Genomic DNA, 11,625 nt, shown 5'->3' with positions numbered 1-11,625 from the left:
AGATGTGAGGCAGCGTAACGACGTCAACTGACTATCTTTTTGTTGATTCGTTCCCTAAGGGTTGAATGGGCGGGGCCAAATTTGATTAGACCCGTAAACAGCCAATGAACAAGAGAAAGCAGAGAGCCTGGTTGAAACCATAGAAACGGAAAAGAAGTTTACTGTCGCGATTGCTAGTGCGCCATCCTCGGGAAGCATCGAAGATCATTTAAAGAGATATATATTATTAAGTAAAGGTAAAAATATAGTATGACGTGGTTTAGATATGTACGCAGCTAAGTTTGGCTGATTTACATTTACCTTGCTGTTGCGATACTGCTTCGCTATCCCGGAATTTTGTAAAGATAAGTTAGCTGAAAAGCTAATGCTAACCAGCGTCAGTTGAGTGGAAATGTTCAAAGCTAAAATACTCTTTGTTGGTCCCAATGAGGTGAGTAAATTCTCATTTGACTGTACACCGGTTGCTATTTTACCTTTCAGATTCCAGCAGGTAGCGAAAAGCGTCAACAGTGAAATTTGCCTTGGCTAATATTACCAGAGAAAGCACTGGACTTAAGTATTCATACCCTTCACCGTTACATTTACGCTCCGAGTTTATTTGTCACTGCTCAACAAAGTAATGTATAAATTCAGTCGTAACGAAGGGAAAAGGAGTGATAAGTACTATGCAAAAGTCTCGAGCCACCCCTCATGTTTTTGTTTATATTTTGATAGGTAAATGGGTGCAGAGATTTATTGAAAAATGTGCAAAGATAGATTGAAACACAGTATATTAAATTAAAAACTGAGTTTGTAACATTATAACAAGTTTGGAAGTCGATATTTGGTACGATCAACTTTCAACGAAAGTCGGAACTCTTTGAGACACGCTTTCGTGTAATTTCTTTAAGTACCCTCAGGAATATTTCTCTACGGTTTTTGAAGGACATTCAAAACCATCCTTTAGATGGTGGCCGACTTTTTTCTGTTCTGTTGAGAACTGGGCTCTGGGGAGCCCAATAAATGGCTGGTTGTGTTCAAAATGCGTGCTTTTCAGTTGTACTATTTGTGTGTGCATTTGCTGCATGGGCAATATGTTTGGGACTTCCAATAGTGTTAACATACTACACAGGTCATGAACAAGATTTTTTTTTAAATTTCCTTGTAAGTGGGCTAAAGCAGTTAATTAAAAGTAGTCTAACATAAATATAAGTGCTGTAATTTGATTATTTTAATAAACCATGTAACTTGGATGGATTCGATGCTGGCGTGACCACAGTGCATCCATCCATCCATCCATTCTCTTCCACTTACCCTTATCAAGGTCACGGAGGGGTCTGGAACCTATCCCAACTGCTACAGGGCCGGGTACACCCTGCCAGTCTGTAACAGGGGTTCAACCAGAACCATGGGACCAAAATTATATGTTTGTAACAGGCTACTAATAACAAAGTGCCTAGAGATACAATTTAAGACAGGTTTGTTGCCGAGTTGTCTGTTCTGTGTAGACACAACACTGGTTTATCCCTTGAGTTAAAAGGTGAAAAGGCAGACAAAACTTTGAAAGAGCTTCAGAAAGCCTGGAGAACTATTGCTCGAGACCAGTTTTAAAAAATTCTGGCTCCTTGGAAGAACGACAAAAAGTAGCTCAAGACTTTTGCACAATATTAATAAATAAATAAATATCAAAACTTACTGTACTTGTTTATATTAATTGAGGGGTGTGTATTGGTTTTAATGTGCTCATACATACAAGAATGCTTATTTTGTGCCACCAAGGAAATGATGGAGGTTGGTACTGGATGAGGAAGTCAGGAGTAGGGTGAGGGTGATGGAAGACATGCATGAGGACAGGTTGAGTTTAGAGACTAAGTTGGTGAGGCAAGGATGATATGTTTTGGACATGCACAGAGGATGCTAATAATGAAGCTACAAGGCATGAGAAAATAAGGAAGACCACTGAAGAGGTTCATGGATGTGGTGAAGGAGGACACAAAAAGGGCTGAGGTGGCTGATGCGGCAACCCCTAAAGGGAGCAGGTGAAAGGAGAAGAAAGGACATATTCCACTTTTTACTTTTTTATGTAATACTGGTAGTTAACTTTAAAGTTAATATTTACTTAAAAACATGAGAGTGCAAACCTCCACAAGGCAGTTCACTCATGAATAACTTGAGCTTGCAGCTCATTCTCTTTCTCTTGACTGTACTTATTTTAAAGATATAATGCATTTTTGGGTCAAGGTGAAAGAAAGGCAGATATGAAATGTGACATGATATTTGGATGCAAACTAGTGTGCATCCAAAGTGTGATATTGTGGTCAGAGGTCAAACGTGACATTTCAGATCTTTGTATGGTACATTCTATATGTTGAAAATGCACAGAATACTTACAAGAATCACTGTTTCTAAGTTCTAACACTTTTTTGTCAATTTTCAACCAGTAAATCATTAAGTTGACCCCAAAGACCTGTTGGATACAAGTCAAATTTTAATAGCTTGTAAACATGGCCCCACTCTACACCCCTACAAAGTTTTACCAGAATTCATTCAAAACTTTTCAAACTATCGTGCTTACAGACAGAAAGAATGTCATGCATGCAAATGCTACCAAAAACACGACTTCCTTGCCGGAGGTAACAATTCCCGTCTGTCAGGCTGGGTAATGTGCTACTATTTTGCCATCGTACTTAAAGCCATCTGCTTTTCTGTTTTTCAGAGTGGGAAAACCGTTCTTGCAAATTTTCTCTCAGACACAACAGAAAATGTGGGCGGTGAATACAGACCTACTCAAGGAGTCAGGTACAAATCCTATGTGAGCTTTACTGCTTTCAACATTAAGCCACTCCGAGTGTCACTTTAGTGTAAAAATCAGTCATCGCAATGACAAGATTGAACCAATATCATAGCCTTCCTTGACAGATATCAGTCTTTGTGTGTAAAAATACAAAGTGCAGCTACTTTCTGTTGTTTCAAGGATACTGGAATTTGAATCACAGCCTGAGGGCAGCAGTGACAAGTCGTGTGAGGTTGAACTTTGGGACTGTTCAGGGGATTTCAAGTAAGTGGAGGCATAGATGTTATCCTTACCTTTATGTGACAATTAAGAGAAGTGTTGTTACTTACGATGTAATATGATGGTAGTAAAATGTATTTTCATACAGATTTGAGTCATGCTGGCCTGCAATCATGAAGGACTCCAGCGGTGTGGTGATCATTTTTAACCCTGATGTTCCAAGTCACCTCAAAGAAATAGAGACGTGGCATTCGATGTTCATCTCCTCTCAAGATCTGCAGGACAGCCAGTGTCTGCTCATAGCTCACCACAAGCCTGGCAGTGGAGTGGAAGACAGACGGCTGCCTTTAGGTAACTTGTACTGCAGTCCTCTGAGAGTCATGAGAATCATTATCTCTGGGCTAATGCAGTCACATTTTCTTGTGCAGCGTCACATCTAAGCAGACTGCTGCTCATTCACTCCAACCTAGAAGAAGAGCCAGAGGATGTAAGGCAAGCTTTCTGCAGATACCTGGGAAACGTCGTGAACGCGATGTCGGAGAGTCGAGAGCGAGAGGAGATGTCCATCATTACGTAGCAGTAGCATCTATAAAATATGCGGCCTGAATTAAGATGTGTTTTGTTGCCATCTGCAGTACTACCACATTTTCACTCTAAATTATACATGTATGCAAACTTTAATATTCTCTACAATAGGTGTAGAACATATTCAGCGTTGGTTTCTTGCATTTTGTAAATCTTTTATGAATAAAATATGACCCAGTTCTCTCTTGAAATTAATACTCGAGACACAAAATCTACTCCTGTATACAAACATCTGTTTATTTGGAAGAATTTGGTGCAGGCTGTTGAGAATGTAATGACTGGAAAAGCAAGAGGAGGAAGAAAAGTTCATTTTTCAGACATCATATCCAACAATGCCTCCTTTGCCAATGCACTCTCCGATGTAGAACCACATCAGCACCTCAGTGGTCACCAGTCCATTCCTTATGGCATCCTGCAAGGAAACAACAAGTTGTCACTCAAGAAAACTCCTTAAATGTTTCTAGAATAACACACTCAGTAACAGTCCCTGCACGAGGCCTGATAATGTAACACAAAGAGGGTTTTGTAAGTAATTGTTGACATTTTATTCAGCTGGTGTTACTGCACTTGTGATGGTGTGTTTACCTATTTTTACTTTAACACGTTCTGTAAAGGTTTGTGTTTGTGAGAGACCCACAATGTTTACGTTGAGACAGTGAAACAGACTTTGTAAAGGATAGTAATAACTATCACATGTGCTTTAATAAAGATGTTAGTCAGTTAGTGTTTTAAGTTTTCCAACTCAAAAGCACAATATCCACTGAGTGACCAATGTATCAAGGGTCAATGTTGGGCCATGAAATTTAAAAAAAAAAAAAAGTCCCACCTCACCATCACAGATTTGCATGAAAAGGGCAAAGTTAATGGGGATTTCAGGTCCCTACAGTGAGATATTACATTTTATTTTAAAAGAATAATAGATGAAGGTAGGGTTTTTAAAAACCTAATATATTGTTTTTCCCAATTACATAAACTACTTAAATTGCCCTCAAATGTTACGGCAATATCTCGTGCCATGGCTATATGAATATGGACTCTCACAAGTGTAGCTAAAGTTAGCATAGAAGGATGCTTAAAGTCCCTAAAATAGGTGCGAGGTGTTTGATGAACTCATCTGGAATGACCCTCAAGCAAAATTCACAACCTACTGGTAAATATTCAAAATAGGTACTTTCTGGTGCCCAATATAAAATCGAATCACTCAGGGCCCTGAACTCCCACAGCAACATGGAAGCACACATCTGTCAAACTATTTGTTCATTACAAATTACAGGCTGGCCATTCCTTCAAGGTCTACTTTCTGTGCAGCCAAGTTAATCTAAAAGGTCAACAGAGGTTAATCGACTCAGTTCAAACTTACTTTCACTGTAGTTTGTCCCAGGCGTCCCGTCTGATAGCTCCTGATCAGACCTTTTACAGCTTCTATGGCTTTGGGGATCTCAGCTGGGCTCGGTGGGACCAGCTCCACTCGGGCGTAGTGCCAGAAGGTCGCTAACCGGGGTTTGGAGTATGTAAGAGCGGCTGAAAGTCACACACAGACCACGTCAGCCAAGGAGCAGTAAAGCCAGCAAAGCCAAACGCGTGTTGTTTATTTCGCCTCTCATGAAACACTTTATAAAGTACAAATACAAATTCACAAACTTATAAAGATTTGCTGCAGGGTTTGATGTTTTGACGCCAGAGGTCACAGTGCAACTGCTACAAACTGTAAGCAACGCGACATTGCCCCTGCTACACGATTCATGGTAAGTACCTCACTTTTTGTTCTAGTATAAAAAGAAGCGTGAGAAGGCTTACCGCCGACTAATGCGGGAACTTTATTCACAACTTTCTTAACTGCCTGCGCCATGATGAGGACTTCCCAGGAGGTCACCAGAAGAAGAAAGCAATCTTCCGGGTCGTCGATTTTCAAAATAAAATGAGATGTGCACGTTGGCAAGTTAGTTAAATATTTGTGGAAGCTTGTTTCAGCCACTAACAAAAATATATATATTTTGCCATCCATAAGTGAAAAATTTCGGTTAATATCTGAAAAAAAAAAAACTTGACTTAATAACGCAAAAATATATCTTATTTTCTCAGAAGTTGGAAAAAGAAAGAAAAAACGGCCCCTATAAATCAAAATTTGGGGTAAATTTTGGGGAGCTCAGATTTTGAAGTGACTCAGTAACAACTCTAAGTTTCCAGTCGGTAACCTGAGGATTTGACTTCAATTCAGCTTAGTTTCAGGTTTTCCAGGGTGAGTTTCCTTGTTTGAAGTTAGTTTTTACTTATATTTTTAGTTTAAGCAGCCTGCCATTTTTATTAGTTCCAGGGAGCATGTTTCTTGGGTTTTTTCCCTTTTAATTGTCAGGCTATTGTTTGGAGCACATTATGAGGGGAAATATTTAGGAAAGTCCAAACAGGTATTACAATACAAGCACAAGACTTTGTGAGGGCAGTTGACCTCAGAAACTCTCCTAATTGGCAAGGTCGTCAGGTTGTGCTGCTGATTTTTTTATTTTTTTTAACCAAACTGACAAAGCATAAAATCATGGACAGTTCCTCTATGTTTGGTTTGATTTAGTTTTGTAATTCACCAAATTCTTATTCAATTCTTATTGTCTTAAAAAACTGCTAAAAGCCTTTTACGCTTGCATTTGGTTAACTCTTTTTTTATACTCTGGTATTTTCTTTTGAAGCACTTTGTGATGTTTATCTTGAAAGGTGGTATAGAGATAAAAATGTGCTTACCTTTTTTAAAATTATTTTTACATCAAATAACTGAAAGGTTTTATCCCACTATGAAAAAGACAAAACTTGTACCTTGTACAGTAGTCCGTGCGTGTGGGTGTAAATTTCTTTTTCTTTTTTTTAGTATTACAGGCATGACTGAATCATTACTCACTATCCTCTGACTCACCCGACAGGCCACATTAAACTGGAGCTGCACCAAAGTACAAACAAGAAAGGAGGCCAGAGCTGCATTTCCCAGGTAAACGCCCAACACCTGGTACTATTTGTTTAATTCACTGTTATATAGCTTTAGCCAAATCACTGCATGCGTTCACACGCAAGAACATAAATGATTTGTGGAGCTGGAAGAATTTCTCACATTTGAGATGGCCGTAAAGCTAATTGAAAAGTTCAGTGATGACTTTCTGCAGGTTTCTCATCCCATTTTCTGCAATTCAAAAAGTGGATATACATGCGGTCAATTTGGCAGGAACTTCAACTAGATTTTTAAACAGCAAATCACTAGAGGGTGCTCTCTAATATCTCATAACCCCTGAAAGGCTTTAGGGAGAAAAGCACACCTTGTTAAAGTCTTTTGCACGTATGTTCTTATATTTTGATGTTGTCAAATGGTTCTCAAATGATGGTGGGCCCATCCCCTACAAACTTGTGTTTCCCAGCCAAACACAGTTACAACCCCCAGTGTTTTATTTTGAAAGTAGCTAAAACTACCAATGCAAAACACCAAACTTGTCATCTCAGATTACAGGGAAATATAATCGAAGTAAAACAGGTTTCAGAAAGCAGAAAGAATTTTCCATTTCACGTTAACACTTTAGATTACATTCACTGTAAGTCTGACAGCTCCTCAATATATTTATGAACAAGCAAAGGAAGGTTGCAAACAGGCATGCAATGGCGTGGAAAAACATTGAACTCTGAGGCTATTTTAGAGTAACTTTGGGTATAATGGGAAACTGTGGAAAAAGTGTAATTTACTTTAATGCACAACTCAAACTGCTTCCTGAGTAAGATATTTTTAAAAAATGTTTCCTTGATGACCTTCAAGATTTAGATGAGAGAAATGCCTTCTTAAGTAAAGCTTGGTCTATAGTTGCTGACTGAGAACACCCTCTTTATTCTGATTTAGAACCAGTTCCCTCTCAATGACAGCATAGGATGCCTCTGGTTGATAAAAAATAAATAATTTAAAATAAAGGGAGGGAAATAAGGGATCATTTGTGTTTTTATTTATTTATACACTCCAACCTTCACACAGCTTGGCTCTTTCTCCCTGTTTCCACTCATTACGCTTACTTCCTGGCATCTTAGTAAAGGCAGAAGCTTTAATTTTCTAACGTAACTCTTTGCAAGAAATCAAATGTATGAACTTTCCTCATTGAGAATATCAGCATTAGTAAAAGACCAAAAAACTAAACGAATAAAGTGAATAAATAAATAATGTAAGGAGGGGACATGTGCTCCGGATATGACTAAGAGCATAGAAGAGTGAGGTGTTCTACACAGTGATCCAGAAGGATACTTGCTGTGAGTCATAGAAATAGATGGTGACAGACAGAAAGACAAAGGCAGATGTGTACAGAAGCTGCAGTGACGACGTAAATCTTGCCTTTCATGGTATAAAATGGCCCATACATGTAGTTGAGATTAAAACGAATGACATCACTTCCTTTGTTTTGGCTGTTGGCACGAATGCGCATTTGGAGATAGATCAGCAGTGCGGGCAGTAATCAGTCGTAGCCCTGCAGGCTACGAAGACAGATAGGGACCTCATCCAGTTCTGTGTGCTGGTCTGCAGGGAAGTGTGCTGCTGATTGCCAGCACTGAGGTGATGAAGTCATTTGTTTTAATCCCATATGCAGCTACATTTTTTTTAGTCCTTAAAATTAGCATCTTTATCCTAATCATTCTTTTTCTCCCCTTCTTTGCTACCTGTTAGCATTTCCTCTCGCCGTCTGGTCCTCTTTAGAGTTTCCGCTGTTGATAATCCATCAGAAACAGTGCAGTTCACAACTTGCAGAAAATTTGATGTCAGATGAATTCTAATTAGATTTTGCTTTCCTCCCAACTTGCAGATTTTATCTGTGACAATCTGTGCTCAAGCTCCAAAAGAAGATTATTGTGTGTGTATATTTACAAAATGGATAAAGCAATAAAAACTGAAAATGAGGAAAAGCGAAAAAAGTCAGATGAAGGTGATAGTTGGAACAATCGTATCAGGTGTTAGACGAACTGTGCTTGGCACATCTGTTATAATATAATTCCCAGAGTTGGTCCATCAGTGAAAGAATATGAATGAATCAGTTTGAGTCTGGTTTCCACCACAAGCCTGAGAGCTGCTATACCCACCGTTTTTATGATGAAATGGCTCTAATTGATTTGCATTTTTATTTATTTATTTTTTTGTTCTCTCTCACAGTGTTGTTTCAGCCAATGCACGTAGCTGTTTTCAAGAAAAATCCCCTGATAAGCCCTCTGTGCACTAATCAGAACACACAAAACTAGCAAGATCAAAAGTCAAATATCTAACGATGATATGGGGAATTTTAGACTTAAATATATCCGGTGATCAGAAACTTAAAGTATATTTGTGATCTACATGTTTACCACCAAGTTTGCTTTATGAACCTGGTGGCATATAATCTGTTGGTGCTCCTAATGATCACAAAATTCAACGAGATCCTGAACACAATTTATTCCCCTTTATGCAGCTAATCGTCTTTTACCTGAGAGCCACCAGCTGAAACAGATAGGTGATAAAAAACATCAGCAAACAGCAGATCGCCCATGCTAATGTCAGCAAATGAACTGTGTTCTGTAACAACACTGTGACATTGTGAACTCTTGCTGGAGTCTAGTAGCGTAAAGGGACCAATTATAGCACAACTCCCTGCACCTCGCTCGGCTTGGATAGTGGAGCGCATTAACAGCAGTACTGTGATCATTATACCAAACCACATATTGAGAGTTATGAACCTCTCCACATAGGTCTTGATTCACAGATTGATCTTTTTTTTTCTCAGTCTCTGGGAAGCTCAGCTGTGCACAAGGACCTCACAGTTAAGTCATTCCTCTTTCATGCTGAAGAGTTCCAGGTGATGTGATGGTTTGGTGAAGACAGTTGTAATTATATATTTAATCCCACCCACACCCCATCAGAGGGACAGAGATTCTGGTAAGACAGTAAGGAGACAGATGAGACTGCAAATGAGTCTGAAAAATAGGCTGATGGATCAGTGGGGGACGGCGGTTTGTTATGTGGAGGAGACTTGCTTAAAGGTGGCAAATAAGCTTCACAGTTCTTAACTTGCAAGCTCGCTTTAATAATGAAACACATTGTTTGGGAGATGTATTCATATCCTTGCAGCAAAGCATTCGTGCAGTGTAACAAGTAAACAGATGGTAGCTTTATGTGTTTTGGCTCTCTTGCATCAAGAATTGTGCTTTTAAATAAAGACAGGAGGGAGACAAGAAAATAAGAAATGCATCAACAGACTATTTGGATCTTCTGAGAGTTTTGATCAAGAAAATACAGCTTTGTAAATATAAACTATACCTCTGTGCGGCAGTCATGAGCCGCCCCTCATTTCTTTATATGTTGCTTCCAAGGAACCAGACTTTGTTGTCATTTTAAAAAGTGGTCTAGAGCAATAGTTCTCCAAGCTTTCTGGGGGTCTTTCTTTTTATTTGGACACTGGCTGCTTTTTCTATCAATCACTCAAGCATAAAAACTGCCTAACTCAAGAGGTGGAGCAATGTTGTGTCTACACATAACACACAACTTAATAAAGAACCAATTTAAATTTTTGTATTTAGGCACTTTGTTGCGAGCAGTCTGTTGCGAAAAAAAAGAGAGTTCCCATTTCTATTGTTGAAATTGACAAAAAATGAAAATAACACAATTTGAGAGGCATCTCAAATTAAAATCGTATGTTTGTGTCAACAAGATTCTTCCTGAAAGATATACGAGCTGATAACTTGTATATTTTGGTATAGTGTGCAGTGTGTCCTCAAACAGTTATGAACAAGAAATGTGCCATCAGATGTTGATCCTCCATGCAACACCATGTAGATAGCTTAATATTTCATCATGACAATGATCTCAAACACACAGTGGAACACTGCTGGTCACTGATTGTGTGCACATAATAAATTACATAGCACATGCACACTCTTCTGTCACCATATTTGAAGAGTTTGGAAACACTTTCTCTTTCTAGTCTTGGGCCAACATTGTAAATCAAATGCACCCTATGATGAAATTATTTTATATTAATCTGTCAGCATTACAATAAAATGCGAAAAACATGAATGTCCTCACATGAGAAAATAATAAAATAAAATAAATCACTGATGATGAGACCCGAGAGACCAAACTTCCAGTCTTTCTTATCCAGATCTGAAGGTGAGGCAACATGCATGTGTCACAACTTTTAAGATTCGGCTACTTGCAAACATTATACATTATTCTAAAATTTAAATTAAAGAGAGATTGTTTTAAAACAGAGGGGAAGAACCGAGATGCATTACAGAACACAGATGTAGGGACAGGACTTCCTGGTAGTGATCTACAAGTAGCAGCAGAGCTGGAAGCATTGCAGGCAAGCTCAAAGAGATGAGCTTGAAGAGCAGATCAGCAAGATTAAATTAAGGTAGATCTATTTTTTTATTTGTAATTGTTTCAATGTGACACATGTAGTGCTTGGGTTTGTGCTGCCTTCTCTGCTACTAATACTAGGTCATAGAAACTGTGGGCCCCGAAATATGCAGTTGCTTGTAGATGCTTTCACCCTCTTTAAAAAAAAAAGACTTATTCTTTGGTAATAACTGCCTCAGATCACAAAATAAGTGCGTTTTGTGCAAACACGGCATTTGGGAATTGATACCGTGACTCTGGTTCAGTCACTCCCTCTGTGGTCCCATGCCAGTAAGCTATGAATTATGAGTATCTGTTTCTCTTTTATGGCTCTCCATATATGCTTAAGCATGATGTCGTGGCGTCTGTCTGCTTGCTTATTTATGTTGTCAACTGTGCAGTATGTGCGCTGCTATTAATGGTGATTTTTTTTTTTCTTTTTACTTTTGACTACTGCAATAATGTGTTTTCATGCTGCTGATTGATGCTGGTGAAATATAATTTCTCACGTTGGGTATTTTGCCTGTGATAGTTTCGCAGTACATATTTCTCTTTGTGGTGGCGACCAGGCCTGCTGTCGAGGGTAAAGCATGACGGGCTCAGTTTTTAGCAATGCTGGCTCATAGCAAGAGGGTGCTGGATTCAAACTCAGGCAGGGCGTCTTGATTGACTATGG

General features: G+C 38.9%; 2 protein-coding genes across 2 annotated transcripts; one reads left to right on the top strand and one right to left on the bottom strand.

Moving 5' to 3' along the window:
• The first annotated feature begins 356 nt into the window (after positions 1 to 356).
• Positions 357 to 3,677, top strand: ift22 (intraflagellar transport 22 homolog (Chlamydomonas)). The gene is made up of 5 exons (XM_085378328.1): positions 357 to 430; positions 2,696 to 2,778; positions 2,954 to 3,037; positions 3,141 to 3,343; positions 3,421 to 3,677. The coding sequence occupies exons 1-5, from the start codon at positions 392 to 394 to the stop codon at positions 3,567 to 3,569; spliced, it is 558 nt and encodes a 185-aa protein (XP_085234454.1). The 5' UTR covers positions 357 to 391; the 3' UTR covers positions 3,570 to 3,677.
• Positions 3,678 to 3,796: 119 nt separating this feature from the next.
• Positions 3,797 to 5,450, bottom strand: LOC146613285 (ATP synthase F(0) complex subunit g, mitochondrial-like). The gene is made up of 3 exons (XM_085378038.1): positions 5,375 to 5,450; positions 4,938 to 5,098; positions 3,797 to 3,989 (listed from the first exon to the last, which is right to left on the bottom strand). Exons 1-3 carry the CDS (start codon positions 5,424 to 5,426, stop codon positions 3,891 to 3,893), a joined length of 312 nt encoding a protein of 103 aa, XP_085234164.1. The 5' UTR covers positions 5,427 to 5,450; the 3' UTR covers positions 3,797 to 3,890.
• Positions 5,451 to 11,625: the final 6,175 nt, after the last annotated feature.

Source organism: Diplotaxodon limnothrissa, linkage group LG18, assembly GCF_057381915.1.
Source record: "Diplotaxodon limnothrissa isolate DT_005_m linkage group LG18, D_limnothrissa_male_GT1.1, whole genome shotgun sequence".
In the NCBI taxonomy this organism is placed as follows: Eukaryota; Metazoa; Chordata; class Actinopteri; order Cichliformes; family Cichlidae; genus Diplotaxodon; species Diplotaxodon limnothrissa.
This window is presented reverse-complemented; position numbering and strand designations above follow the sequence as displayed.

Coding starts and splice junctions, on each gene's coding strand:
- ift22 (XM_085378328.1), top strand. CDS start 392: ATGTTCAAAGCTAAAATACTCTTTGTTGGTCCCAATGAG. Junction 431..2,695: donor TCTTTGTTGGTCCCAATGAG/GTGAGTAAATTC, acceptor TCTGTTTTTCAG/AGTGGGAAAACCGTTCTTGC. Junction 3,038..3,140: donor GACTGTTCAGGGGATTTCAA/GTAAGTGGAGGC, acceptor ATTTTCATACAG/ATTTGAGTCATGCTGGCCTG.
- LOC146613285 (XM_085378038.1), bottom strand. CDS start 5,426: ATGGCGCAGGCAGTTAAGAAAGTTGTGAATAAAGTTCCCGCATTAGTC. Junction 5,099..5,374: donor AGTTCCCGCATTAGTCGGCG/GTAAGCCTTCTC, acceptor TGTGACTTTCAG/CCGCTCTTACATACTCCAAA. Junction 3,990..4,937: donor TGGGACAAACTACAGTGAAA/GTAAGTTTGAAC, acceptor GTTTCCTTGCAG/GATGCCATAAGGAATGGACT.